The sequence below is a fragment of the Triticum dicoccoides genome, chromosome 3A (genome assembly GCF_002162155.2).
Source record: "Triticum dicoccoides isolate Atlit2015 ecotype Zavitan chromosome 3A, WEW_v2.0, whole genome shotgun sequence".
Lineage (NCBI taxonomy): Eukaryota > Viridiplantae > Streptophyta > Magnoliopsida > Poales > Poaceae > Triticum > Triticum dicoccoides.
In genome coordinates, this window is record NC_041384.1 from 725,070,779 (window position 1) to 725,084,156 (window position 13,378).

A 13,378-nucleotide genomic window follows, 5' to 3' on the forward strand; every position below is an offset into this window, starting at 1 on the left:
CAAACCTGGACTCAGATTTGGCATCTTCCAGCTCCAAAGCAAAATCAAAATGCTTGTTGGTGTATCATGTGATTTAGTCATCTCAGCTGTTTAGTTTGTAATAAAGGGTCTGCTTCCTCTCAAAATTCAACGAGCAAGTTCAGTAGAAGCAGCAGCAAGTACTCGTATTGGGCAGAGGAGAGCCGTCCGATGTGTTGTGTGCGGTGGATATGGGCCGGCTCCAAGCAGAGGAGAGGATGTCGCCGTGGAACAAAATGAGATGAGAGGTGCTCTGCTGCTCGCCGGCATGGCGCTGGGTCTGGGATGCACCACGTCGCCCGCCAGCCAGCCACCCGACCCGAGCCATGTCCCTCCCTCCCAGCGCAGGTGGCCGAATCCAAATTCCAATCCAGCCCGCCTCATGCCGCCTCTTCCCCTTTCCACCGCTCCGCTGCCCCGTGCTTCTTGCCATGGCCGCCGCCTCGCCCTCACGCCGCCGGTGTGCCGCCGCGGCCTCGTGCGCGTCAGGGCGTCGGGGGATAAAGCCCAGCCGCCGCCCTCCAGAACCCAGATGATCATGGACAAGATTTCCTCAGCCGGCGACGAGGTCGGCGGCGCCGGCGGGGCCTACTCATACGACGCGCTCAAAAGGCTGGACCAAATCTGCTCCAGCATATGCTCAGCTCCCCTAGAAGTTTCCTCCTCCTCCAAAGCCCCTCCGCAAATCGTCACCCGCGTCCAAGGCCCGGCACCGGCGGCGGCTGCCGACCTCGGCGCGGAGACCTTCGACGTGCTGGTGTGCGGCGGCACGCTGGGCATCTTCATAGCCACCGCGCTCAGCTACAGAGGCCTCCGGGTCGGGATCGTCGAGAGGGGCGCCGTCAAAGGGAGGGAGCAGGAGTGGAACATCTCCAGGAAGGAGCTCATGGAGATCGTGCAGGTCGGCATCCTCTCGGAGGCCGAGGCCGAGCAGGTGGTCACCAGCGATTTCAACCCCAACCGATGCGGCTTCGAGGGTAAAGGCGAGATATGGGTGGAGGACATCCTTCACCTCGGGATTTCGCCGGCGAAGCTCGTGGAGATCATGAAAGGCAGATTCATTTCCTCAGGAGGAGAAATCTTTGAGGGGAAAAGCGTGTCGAGCATTTCGGTTCACGATGATCTTGCGGTGCTGCAACTGAGTGACGGTGATCGTCTGCGTTGCCGGCTCGTCGTCGATGCCATGGGCAACTTCTCCCCGATCGTGCGGCAGATCCGCTCCGGCAGGAGACCGGACGGACTGTGCCTTGTTGTCGGTGCCTGTGCTCGTGGGTTTGAGAAGAACACAACGAGTGATGTTATCTTCAGTAGCTCGTCAGTGAAGAGTGTTGGTAGAGATTCAGGAGGATCAGTGCAGCTCTTCTGGGAGGCATTTCCTGCCGGCTCCGGTCCGACTGATCGTACCACATACATGTTCACATATGTCGATCCGCAGTTCGGGTGCCCGAAGCTGGAAGAGCTCTTGGAGATGTTCTGGGATCTCATGCCTGGTTACCAGGATACAGTTCTTGACAACTTGGACATAAGGAGAGTCATATATGGGATCTTCCCGACTTACCGGGACAGCCCGTTGCCGGCCGCATTCGACCGGATCTTACAGGTCGGCGACGCCAGTGGGATCCAGTCACCCGTTTCATTCGGAGGGTTTGGGAGCCTGACAAGGCACCTCGGCCGACTGTCCAACGGCGTGTACGAAGCGGTTTCAGGAGATTTCCTGGATGCACAGAGTCTGAAGCTGTTAAACCCTTACATGCCGAACCTAAGCGCATCATGGCTGTTCCAAAGAGCAATGTCGACGAGGCCGGGGACGGACATCTCGCCGACATTTATCAATGAGCTTCTCTTTGCTAATTTCCAGTCGATGCAGAAGCTTGGGGACTCGGTGCTCCGGCCGTTTCTCCAGGATGTGATACAGTTTGGACCCCTGGTGAAAACGTTGGGCCTGGTCATGATCAGCCGGCCGCAGATCTTGCCTGAAATATTCAGGCAGGTTGGAGTTGGGGTCATCCTCAACTGGTCTGGCCACTTTGTGATGCTTGGTTACTACACCTTCCTTTCCAGCTTTCTCGGTCCGGCTGTTCGGCCCTGGGTTGAATCTTTGGCGCCGAGGGATAGATATCAATGGGAGCGGTATCTTGAAGCGTGGGAGTATGGAGCTGGCTTAGACTATCGCCAAGAGGAATGAAGAAGCTCCGGCCATTAAAAAGGAAGGAAAATACCATACTTACTTCCTTGGCAGAAAAACAGGGGAATTTGCTCGCTGGTTGGGACGATGATCAAGTCTCTTATTACTATGCTCCCCTTGAGAGATACACTTGCTGGGCTGAAGAACTGACTGAGGTGCTGCAATAATAAATAATAAAGTTTGTATATACCGTTCTGCATTGGGTTCATGCTGGTTGCATTTTCAAAAGCTGTGTCTGAAGCCGACGGTGCAGCCAGGACTAGAATTCTGAACCTCAGAAGCTGTGTCTGAAGCCAACTTTGAAGCTGTGTCTGAGGACTACTGGAATTCTGAAGCTCCTCTACATTGTGAGCTTCAGACTGAAGCTGAGAGGTGCCACTTTTAACTGACGCTCCTGATCATTGACAGCGCTTTGTATCCTACTCCCTCCGTTCCAAATTACTCGTCGCAGAAACGGATGTATCTAGAACTAAAATGCATCTAGATACATCCATACTTACGACAACTAATTCAGAACGGAGGGAGTACTTTTGTGTTTGGGTCATCATATGTTTATAAGATTGCTATCATGTTTATAGAGTGTATGCTGGAAAATGCTTCTGTTGGCATTTTCTACAGGGAACTTATATCTGATACGCTTTTCTGGGTTGAAGAGCTGAGGTGCTGCAATAACAATAATCAAGTTTGTTATTACTTTGCTCCCCGAATAGGGAGGTGCTGCACAACACAATGCGGTTTCACAGAGCTGGGGTGATGTCTGTAATAATCAAGTCTGTTGTTACTAGTATGCTCCTGTTGTATGGAACGGTAACCACCGTGTTTTGGAATGGAAAATAATGATATTTATCATTCGAAAATATATATTACATTCTGCTTGGACCATGATGAATGGGTGGATATGAAATGTGGGATGCTTTGTGGATCCTTACCTGTCCTTTGGATGTTATGTTATATTTCTCCGTCAGAGATGGTGCTGAGGAGGCTGGGATAGTAAACCTGCAATGCAGTATGCATTTTGTTATGTTCTGGAGTTTAAGGGAGAGGCTACTGAAATTTGAAAGCTGTTCGGCCGTGCACCGTGGTCTGTGCTTTATCTACAAAGCGGGACGAGAGCCTGTTTCGTGAAATTTGAAAGTTGTTCGTTTTGTTTTTCAACTCTGGGTGAGTAGATGCACGTGCAGTCAGGCTGGGCACATTTGCAGAAGCTCTGTCTGAAATCAATATTAGGAGACGATGCAGCAGCGAGAACTGGAAATCTGAAGTCCATTCTGGATCCGAAATGGAACTATGTTCATTCACGATCCTGATTGCCGATGGGACCGACATGCTGTCACGCAGTTGGTCGGCCGGGCCCACGAGAGGAACACTCTCGCACTCGCAAATTATGATGTAAGTAATCATAGTCAAACCTCAACTTGTGCTTAAATAAGTGTTACTAGTAGTAGTACTTAGTCGTTCCCTATTCAAATTTCCAAGAGCTATCATCTAGTTCCCGGTCAAACTCTTTGAAACCAAGTCACCTGTCTTTGCAAATTGCAAGTGTGCCTTATATGCATACCCAGTCACACGTCTTGATCTAGCTTCATTCTCCCTCAGCTCCATCCAATAAAGTCAGCATTATGGCCACCGCCGGGACGAAGCCATCAACCATGCGCGCTGTCCAGACTCCAGTACAGCGGATACGGTGGCGGTGCCGCAGCACTCAAGGTCAGCTCTTGTTTCCGTCTTAATGAACATCAGAATGCATGATTTTTGTAGTGTTTACAAGTGAAACCATATGCAGCTTCATGCGAAGTTTGCAGCTAGTTGCAAGAGATCTGTAGCTTCAAAAGTTCAAATAGATCCTAAAACTTGTTGATGAATACTACCGAGTTTAATGATTCGGAGCCATGCAAACCTTTTGCCCTGGAAAGGGAGATAGAGTTAGAAGTTTTCTCAATCAAGAGCCATGACTTAGAATTTAGGACCTGTGAATGCAGTTGACTTCTCAAGATTAGGTACGACGTATGCGAGTGAAATGAAGGTTGACTTGGTTTTATTTCAGTACGTGGATATCCCTGTCCCTTCACCGAAGAAAGATTGAAGCAGCAAGCATAAATCCAGCGGATTGGAAAATCCAGAAAGGCTTGCTACGTCCTTTCGTTCCTAAGTTCCCGTTTATTCCAGGTATTCACATATAAATTTCCGGATTTTCAGAAATAGATTACTTCACTAGTAGAAAAAGGGTCAAACGTGAAGCACATTAGTGCCGGTTTGAATTTGAGCCGGCACTAATGTGTACATTAGTGCCGGTTCCAACGGCTAGCCGGGCTGCTCTCATTAGTACCGGTTCATGGCGAACCTTTAGCACCGGTTCGTGCCACGAACCGGTACTAAAGTGAGTGGTGGCAGGATGTTGTCAGTCCGGGACCCCTCCAGCACCTTTAGTACCGGGTCGTATCACGAACCGGTACTAAAGGTCGTCCTACATAGACCATTCGTCCACCCGAGCTCGCTCTGTTCTTCCCCTTTCCCCTCTCCTCTCTGTTCTTTCCCCTCTTCCTCTCAAGCTCATCACACATTTTGCCCCAGATTTGAAGGCCCCCATACATTCAAATGATCACAAAGGTTAGAACTCTTTCCTTTCATCTCTCATTGCTAGATTAGCTCGTGCAATACTTTATATAGTGATTGATTTTTGAGTTTAGTAAATTGGGAGGAATTATATATATGTGCTAGTATTTGATTTATATGCAATTTGAGGTCAAAAATAACACTTAGTTTTGCATATGTAGGTGTGGTTTACTTAGTACCTTCTAAATCTCCGTCGTAACCACCGTCGATCGCTCGCAACGTCCCGTCGCCGGCACCACCTTGTGGTGAGCCTCTTGTTCATGAAGTTTTATATAAAAAATGATGTTTGTGTGATTTGGATATATAGTTACTCGTATAATTATCTTACCCATACGTTGTTTGTTATGCATAGTGCCATGGTTTTGATATCCGTCCCCGTCGGCCCTCGTCCGGATTATGATTCGGATGTGGTATATTCTCTTTTAAAACTATTCATTGCATTTCGTGTTTATGACAAATTATGCCCATCAAGTTGACATAGATATTTGTATGTAGGAGGTAGTTGAACCCGAAATTCCAACCGACCCTATTGTCGAGAGGTTAAATTTAGTTGAAAGAGAAAACGAGGATTTGAAGGAAAAATTGAAAAGAATTGAGGGGGAGAAGATGGAATTGGAGTTGCATGTTGCCGATGTCGTCGATGATCACAAGATTAAGATGGAGAAAATGCGCTTGAAGATTAGAAAGATTAGAAAATATGCCATTCATAGTGAGGCTTGGTATCATTATGCTGTTGGATCAATTGTTACCTTAGTTGCGATCTTGATCGCATTTGTTGTTGCATTTAAATTCTTTAGCTAGAGAGTTATTTGTTTGTTGCATTGAAGTGTTGTATGCTCTTTATTTATGAACTTTATGTATTGTATTAATTTGATATTTTCGGTGTTGTGTATTGAAGATGAGCCGGCAATGGATGTACAATGACCGATGCTCTCCCGAGTTCATTAATGGCGTGCGTACTTTTCTGCTTGCGGCTGAGGCAAACAAGCAAGCGGATGGTTTTATGCATTGTCCATGTGCTGGCTGTAAGAATGGTCACAATTACTCTACGTCAAGAACCATTCACGTCCACCTGTTTGAGTCCGGTTTCATGCCCCACTAATGTTTGGACCAAGCATGGAGAAAGAGGGGTTATGATGGAAGAAAATGAAGAAGAAGAGGACGACGACAGCTATCCTGGACATGGGTTCCCTGAATACGATGATACAACAATGAGGGAAGAAGCTGAGCCGGTAATGCAGGAAGAAGCTGAGCCGGCAATGCGGGAAGAAGCTGAAGAAGAGGCATCAGATGAGCCCGTTGATGATCTAGGTCGGGCCATTGCCGATGCAAAGAGAAACTGCGCAAGTGATTTGGAGAAGAAGAAGTTGCAGCGCATGTTAGAGGATCACAAAAAATTGTTGTACCCGAATTGCGAAGGTGACAAGAAAAAGCTGGGCACCACACTGGAATTGCTGCAATTGAAGGCAGAGAATGGTGTATCTGACAAGGGATTTGGAAAGTTGCTGATAATGATAAAGGATATGCTTCCAAAGGACAACGAATTGCCCGAGAGTACGTACCAAGCAAACAAGGCTGTCTGCCCTCTAGGGTTAGAGGTGCAGAAAATACATGCATGCCCTAATGATTGCATCCTCTATCGCCATAAGTACGAGGATTTGAACGCTTGCCCGGTATGCGGTGCATTGCGCTATAAGATCAGCCGCGATGACCCTGGTGATGTCGAGGGCGAGCGCCCCAGGAAGAAGATTCCTGCCAAGGTGATGTGGTATGCTCCTATAATACCACGGTTGAAATGTTTGTTCCAAAACAAAGAGCATGCCAAGGCGATGCGATGGCACAGAGAAGACCGTAAGAAAGACGGAAAGTTGAGAGTACCCGCTGATGGGTCGCAGTGGAGAAAAATCGAAAGAAAGTACGGGAAGGAGTTTGCAGATGACGCAAGGAACATATGGTTTGGTCTAAGTGCAGATGGCATTAATCCTTTTGGGGAGTAGAGCAGCAACCATAGCACCTGGCCTGTGACTCTATGTTTGTATAACCTTCCTCCTTGGTTGTGCATGAAGCGGGAATTTCATTATGATGCCAGTGCTCATCCAAGGCCCTAAGCAACCCGGCAACGACATTGATGTGTACCTAAGGCCATTAGTTGAAGAACTCTTACAACTGTGGAATGGAACAGGTGTACGTGCGTGGGATGAGCACATGGGGGAAGAATTTGACCTAAAGGCGTTGCTGTTCGTGACCATCAATGATTGGCCTGCTCTCAGTAATCTTTCAGGACAGACAAACAAGGGATACCGCGCATGCACGCACTGTTTGGACGATACCGACAGTATATATTTGGCTAATTGTAAGAAGAATGTGTACCTGGGACATTGTCGATTTCTTTCGAGCAGGCATCTCGTAAGAAAGAAAGGCAAGCATTTCTCCGGTGACGCGGATCACCGGACGAAGCCTCGCCACCGTACTGGTGCTGATGTACATGATATGGTCAAGGATTTGAAGGTGGTCTTTGGAAAGGGTCCTGGTGGACAAACTGTTCCGAATGACGCTGACGGACGCGCACCCATGTGGAAGAAGAAATCTATATTTTGGGACCTGCCCTATTGGAAAGACCTAGAGGTCCGCTCCGCAATCAACATGATGCACGTGACGAAGAATCTTTGTGTGACCCTGCTTGGCTTCTTGGGCGTGTATGGGAAGACAAAAGATACACCTGAGGCACGGGAGGACCAGCAACGTATGCACGGAAAAGACGGCATACATCAGGGTCATGCAAGCTACGCTCTTACCAAAGAAGAGAAGGAAATCTTCTTTGAATGCCTGCTTAGTATTAAGGTACCGTCTGGCTTCTCGTCGAATATAAAGGGAATAATAAACATGGCAGAGAAAAAGTTTCAGAACCTAAAGTCTCATGACTGCCACGTGATTATGATGCAACTGCTTCCGGTTGCATTGAGGGGGCTTCTACCAAAAAACGTTCGATTAGCCATTGTGAAGCTATGTGCATTTCTCAATGCAATCTCTCAGAAGGTAATCGATCCAGAAATCATACCAAGGTTAGAGAATGATTTGGTGCAATGTCTTGTCAGTTTCGAGTTGGTGTTCCCACCATCCTTCTTCAACATCATGACGAACGTCCTAGTTCACCTATGCGAAGAGATTAACGTTTTGGGTCCTGTATTTCTACACAATATGTTCCCCTTTAAGAGGTTCATGGGAGTCTTAAAGAAATATGTTCATAACCCACTAGTAGAAAACAGGGCTATGGTCCAGGCCGGCTCAGCCCATTAGTCCCGGTTCAGTGTAGAACCGGGACCAATGTGGGCATTGGTCCCGGTTCGTGAGCCCCGGGGGCCGGCCGGGCCACGTGGGCCATTGGTCCCGGTTCGTTTGACCTTTTGGTCCCGGTTGGTGGGATGAACCGGGACCAATGGGCCTCGCTCCTGGCCCACCACCATTGGTCCCGGTTGGTGGCTTGAACCGGGATCAAAGGCTCCCCTTTAGTCCCGGTTCATGCCACCAACCAGGACCAATGAAGTGCCTATACATACCCCCTCGCGCAAGAGCAGAGCACAGTGCTCTGTTTTTTCTGGCCGAGTGGGAGAGGGCTTTATGGTGCTCTAGCTCACCTCCTATGCACATGAGGTGTTCAATGGAATGCCCGAGCCACACTACTTAAGCTTTCTCCTCTCAAGCTCGACCTCCAAGCTCCATTTTCCTCGAGATTTGTCTAGATTTAGCGGTCCGTCACGCCCCGTCCCCGTCTTCACCGCCGTCGATCACCCGCGCCGATCTCATCACCGACACCACCGTGGTGAGCCTCTTGTTCTTATCTTCTTTCTGAAAGGAAAAATATTCTTACTTGTATGTTTAGATAGATACTTGTATCATTTTCTTACATTTATTATTGCATCTTATATAGTGCGATGGTTTTGGTATCCGCCCCCGTCAGCCCTCGTCCTGTCTATGATTCGGATTTGGTATTTATATTATTTTTATAACTATTGGTTCATTTATTGTTTATGAAAATTATGCCGACCAACGTGACAGAGATTTTATTTATCTAGGATGTATGTGAATCGGAAATGCCAACCGACCCTATTTTCGAGAGGTTAAATTTAGTTGAAGAAGAAAACAATTTGTTGAAGGAAAAAATAAAAAAAATTGAGGAGGAGAAGATGATATTGGAGTTGCATGTTGCGGATGTCGTCGATGATCACAAGATCAAGATGGATGCAATGCGCTTGAAGATTAGAAATATTAGAAAATATGCCATTCATACCGAGGCTTGGTATCATTATGCCGTTGGATCAATTGTTACCTTGGTTGCGATTATGATCACATTTGTTTTCGCATTGAAATGTTTTACATAGTTTCAATGTATGGTTTAATTAATTAGATGCTCTGGAGAGCTATATGTTGTTAGATGCACTTTGGTTTTAATGTGATGATGAACTTCTATTAATTTGGACACTTAATTATATATAATGCACGCAGATGAACCGACAATGGATGTACGGTGACAGACACACCCGCGAGTACATTAAGGGCGTGCATGAGTTTCTCGATGCGGCGGAGGCAAACAAGCAGAATGGTTTTATGTGTTGTCCATGCACTGAATGTGGGAATACGAGGTCTTACTCTAACCGGAAAATCCTTCACTCCCACCTGCTTTACAAGGGTTTCATGCCACACTATAATGTTTGGACGAGGCACGGAGAAATAGGGGTTATGATGGAAGCGGCGAAGAAGAAGAGTACGATGACAACTATGTGCCCCCTGAATACGGTGATGCTGCAACGGGGGGAGCTGGTGAAGATCAAGAGGAACCAGACGATGTGCCCAATGATGCTGCCACGGGTGAAGCTGCTAAAGATCAAGAGGAACCAGACGATGTGCCCGATGATGATGATCTCCGCCGGGTCATTGTCGATGCAAGGACGCAATGCATTAGTCAAAAGGAGAAGCTGAAGTTCGATCGCATGTTAGAGGATCACAAAAAAGGGTTATACCCCAATTGCGAAGATGGCAACACAAAGCTCGGTACCGTACTGGAATTGCTGCAGTGGAAGGCAGAGAATGCTGTGGCTGACAAAGGATTTGAGAAGCTACTGAAAATATTGAAGAAGAAGCTTCCAAAGGATAACGAATTGCCCGACAGTACATACACAGCAAAGAAGGTCGTATGCCCTCTAGGATTGGAGGTGGAGAAGATACATGCATGCCCTAATGACTGCATCCTCTACCGCGGTGCATACAAGGATCTGAACGCATGCCCGGTATGCGGTGCGTTGCGGTATAAGATCAGACGAGATGACCCTGGTGATGTTGACGGCGAGCCCCTCAGGAAGAGGGTTCCTGCGAAGGTGATGTGGTATGCTCCTATAATACCACGGTTGAAACGTCTGTTCAGAAATGAAGAGCATGCCAAGTTGATGCGATGGCACAGTGAGAACCGAAAGAAAGATGGGAAGTTGAGAGCACCCGCTGACGGGTCGCAGTGGAGAAAAATCGAGAGAAAGTACTGGGATGAGTTTGCAAAGGACCCAAGGAATGTATGGTTTGCTTTAAGCGCGGATGGCATTAATCCTTTCGGGGAGCAGAGCAGCAATCACAGCACCTGGCCCGTGACTCTATGTATGTATAACCTTCCTCCTTGGATGTGCATGAAGCGGAAGTTCATTATGATGCCAGTTCTCATCCAAGGCCCTAAGCAACCCGGCAACGAAATTGATGTGTACCTAAGGCCATTAGTTGAAGAACTTTTACAGCTGTGGAATGGAAACGGTGTACGTACGTGGGATGAGCACAGACAGGAGGAATTTAACCTTAAGGCGTTGCTGTTTGTGACCATCAACGATTGGCCCGCTCTTAGTAACCTTTCAAGACAGACAAACAAAGGATACCACGCATGCACGCACTGTTTAGATGACACTGAAAGTATATACCTGGACAAATGCAGGAAGAATGTGTACCTGGGCCATCGTCGATTTCTTCCGACCAACCATCAATGTCGAAAGAAAGGCAAGCATTTCAAAGGCGAGGCAGATCACCGGAAGAAGCCCGCCATGCGCACCGGTGATCACGTGCTTGCTATGGTCAATGATTTACACTACGTAATCTTTGGAAAGGGTCCCGGTGGACTAGCTGTTCCGAATGACGCTGAGGGACACGCACCCATGTGGAAGAAGAAATCTATATTTTGGGACCTACCCTACTGGAAAGACCTAGAGGTCCGCTCCTCAATTGACGTGATGCACGTGACGAAGAACCTTTGCGTGAACCTGCTAGGCTTCTTGGGTGTGTATGGGAAGACAAAAGATACACCTGAGGCACGAGAGGACCTGCAACGTTTGCACGAAAAAGACGGCATGCCTCCGAAGCAGTATAAAGGTCCTGCCAACTACGCTCTTACGAAAGAAGAGAAAGAAATCTTCTTTGAATGCCTGCTCAGTATGAAGGTCACGACTGGCTTCTCGTCGAATATAAAGGGAATAATAAATATGCCAGAGAAAAAGTTTCAGAACCTAAAGTCTCATGACTGCCACGTGATTATGACGCAACTGCTTCCGGTTGCATTGAGGGGGCTTCTACCGAAAAACGTCCGATTAGCCATTGTGAAGCTATGTGCATTCCTCAATGCAATCTCTCAGAAGGTGATCGATCCAGAAATCGTACCAAGGCTAAGGAGTGATGTGGCGCAATGTCTTGTCAGTTTCGAGCTAGTGTTCCCACCATCCTTCTTCAATATCATGACGCACGTCCTAGTTCATCTAGTCGACGAGATTGTCATCCTGGGGGCCGTATTTCTACATAATATGTTCCCCTTTGAGAGGTTCATGGGAGTCCTAAAGAAATATGTTTGTAACCGCGCTAGGCCAGAAGGAAGCATCTCCATGGGCCATCAAACAGAGGATGTTATCGGGTTTTGTGTTGACTTCATTCCTGGCCTTAACAAGATAGGTCTCCCTAAATCGCGGTATGAGGGGACACTGACTGGAAAAGGCACTCTTGGAAGAGACTCAATAATATGCAGGGACGGATATTCTTGGTCTCAAGCACACTACACAGTTCTACAGAACTCTACCTTGGTGACCCCGTATGTCGATTAACACAAGAACAGTCTGCGCTCCAAACACCCGGAGCAGTGCGACGACTGGATTACATGTGAACATATCACGACTTTCAGCAGTTGGTTGGAAACACGTCTCAGAGGTGACAACACTGTTTGTGATGAGTTGTACTTGTTGTCCAGGGGACCATCTTTGACTGTATTGACTTACAAAGGATACGAGATAAATGGGAATACATTTTACACGATCGCCCAAGATCAAAAGAGCACCAACCAAAACAGCGGTGTCCGCTTTGATGCAGCAACCGAGAGTGGAAAGGACACATATTATGGTTACATAGTGGACATATGGGAACTTGACTACGGACCTGATTTTAAGGTCCCTTTGTTTAAGTGCAAATGGGTCAATCTGTTAGGCGGCGGGGTACAGGTAGACCCACAGTACGGAATGACAACAGTGGATCTGAAAAATCTTGGGTACACTGACGAACCGTTCGTCCTAGCCAATGATGTGGCACATGTTATCTATGTGAAGGACATGTCTACCAAACCGAGAAAAAGAAAAGATAAGGAAGCGAATACATCATACGATGAGCCAAAGCGCCACATAGTTCTTTCAGGAAAAAGGGACATCCTGGGAGTGGACGGCAAGACAGACATGTCTGAAGATTATGAAAAGTTTCATGAAATTCCTCCCTTCAATGTCAAGGCTGACCCAAGCATCCTGATAAACAATGAAGATTATCCATGGTTACGGCGCAATAAGCAAATGACACAAGCAAAGAAAAAGTGAAGACTTTCTCCCGCAATAAGCAAATGCTATGTGGGTGAAATTATGATACCATCCCAACTTTGATGTCTTATGGTTCGAAACTTTGATACTTCGAAAGTGATTGTCCATTTTGTACACGAAGTGCATCAGGTTTTTGTCATAACCCTCTCTACTTTCTGGAACATGCTATGTGGGTGAAATGATGATACCATGCCAACTTTCAACCTTTTCAGAGTTCATTTTGAAATGCTTTCCAATTTCAGAGTCATTTAGCTCAAAGAATGAATTAATAGCAAACAGAATGAACTACAAAACTTTTATGAAAATAAAAACTATAATATTCTTCAATAGCAAAAAGAATATAATTTTTGTGACCTAAAATCAAACTATAAGTATTTAATTGTAAGTATAAATAAAAAATAAATAGCAAAGAAGAAAAAAAATTCTATTTTTATAGTAAAGTTATTCATAAACTAGTGATTCACACAAATTTTATAAAATTCCAATTTAAACTATTCAAAATTTTAAAACTAATGGCACTAACAGAAAGTTTATAATTTTTGTGACCTAAAAGCAAAAAGAAATCACTAAAAAACTATAAGTATTTAGTTGTAAGTATAAATAAAAAATAAATAGAAAAAAATTTCTATTTTTATAGTAAAGTTTTTCATAAACTAGTGATTCACACAAATTTTTAAAAATTCAAATTTAA

General features: G+C 46.3%; 1 protein-coding gene and 1 pseudogene across 1 annotated transcript; both read left to right on the forward strand.

Moving 5' to 3' along the window:
- The first annotated feature begins 270 nt into the window (after window positions 1-270).
- Window positions 271-3,062, forward strand: LOC119270511. Its single transcript, XM_037552514.1, has one exon. The coding sequence runs from the start codon at window positions 287-289 to the stop codon at window positions 2,201-2,203; it is 1,917 nt and encodes a 638-aa protein (XP_037408411.1). The 5' UTR covers window positions 271-286; the 3' UTR covers window positions 2,204-3,062.
- Window positions 3,063-3,822: 760 nt separating this feature from the next.
- Window positions 3,823-13,378, forward strand: part of LOC119273501 — a 27,141-nt pseudogene continuing 17,585 nt past the window's right edge.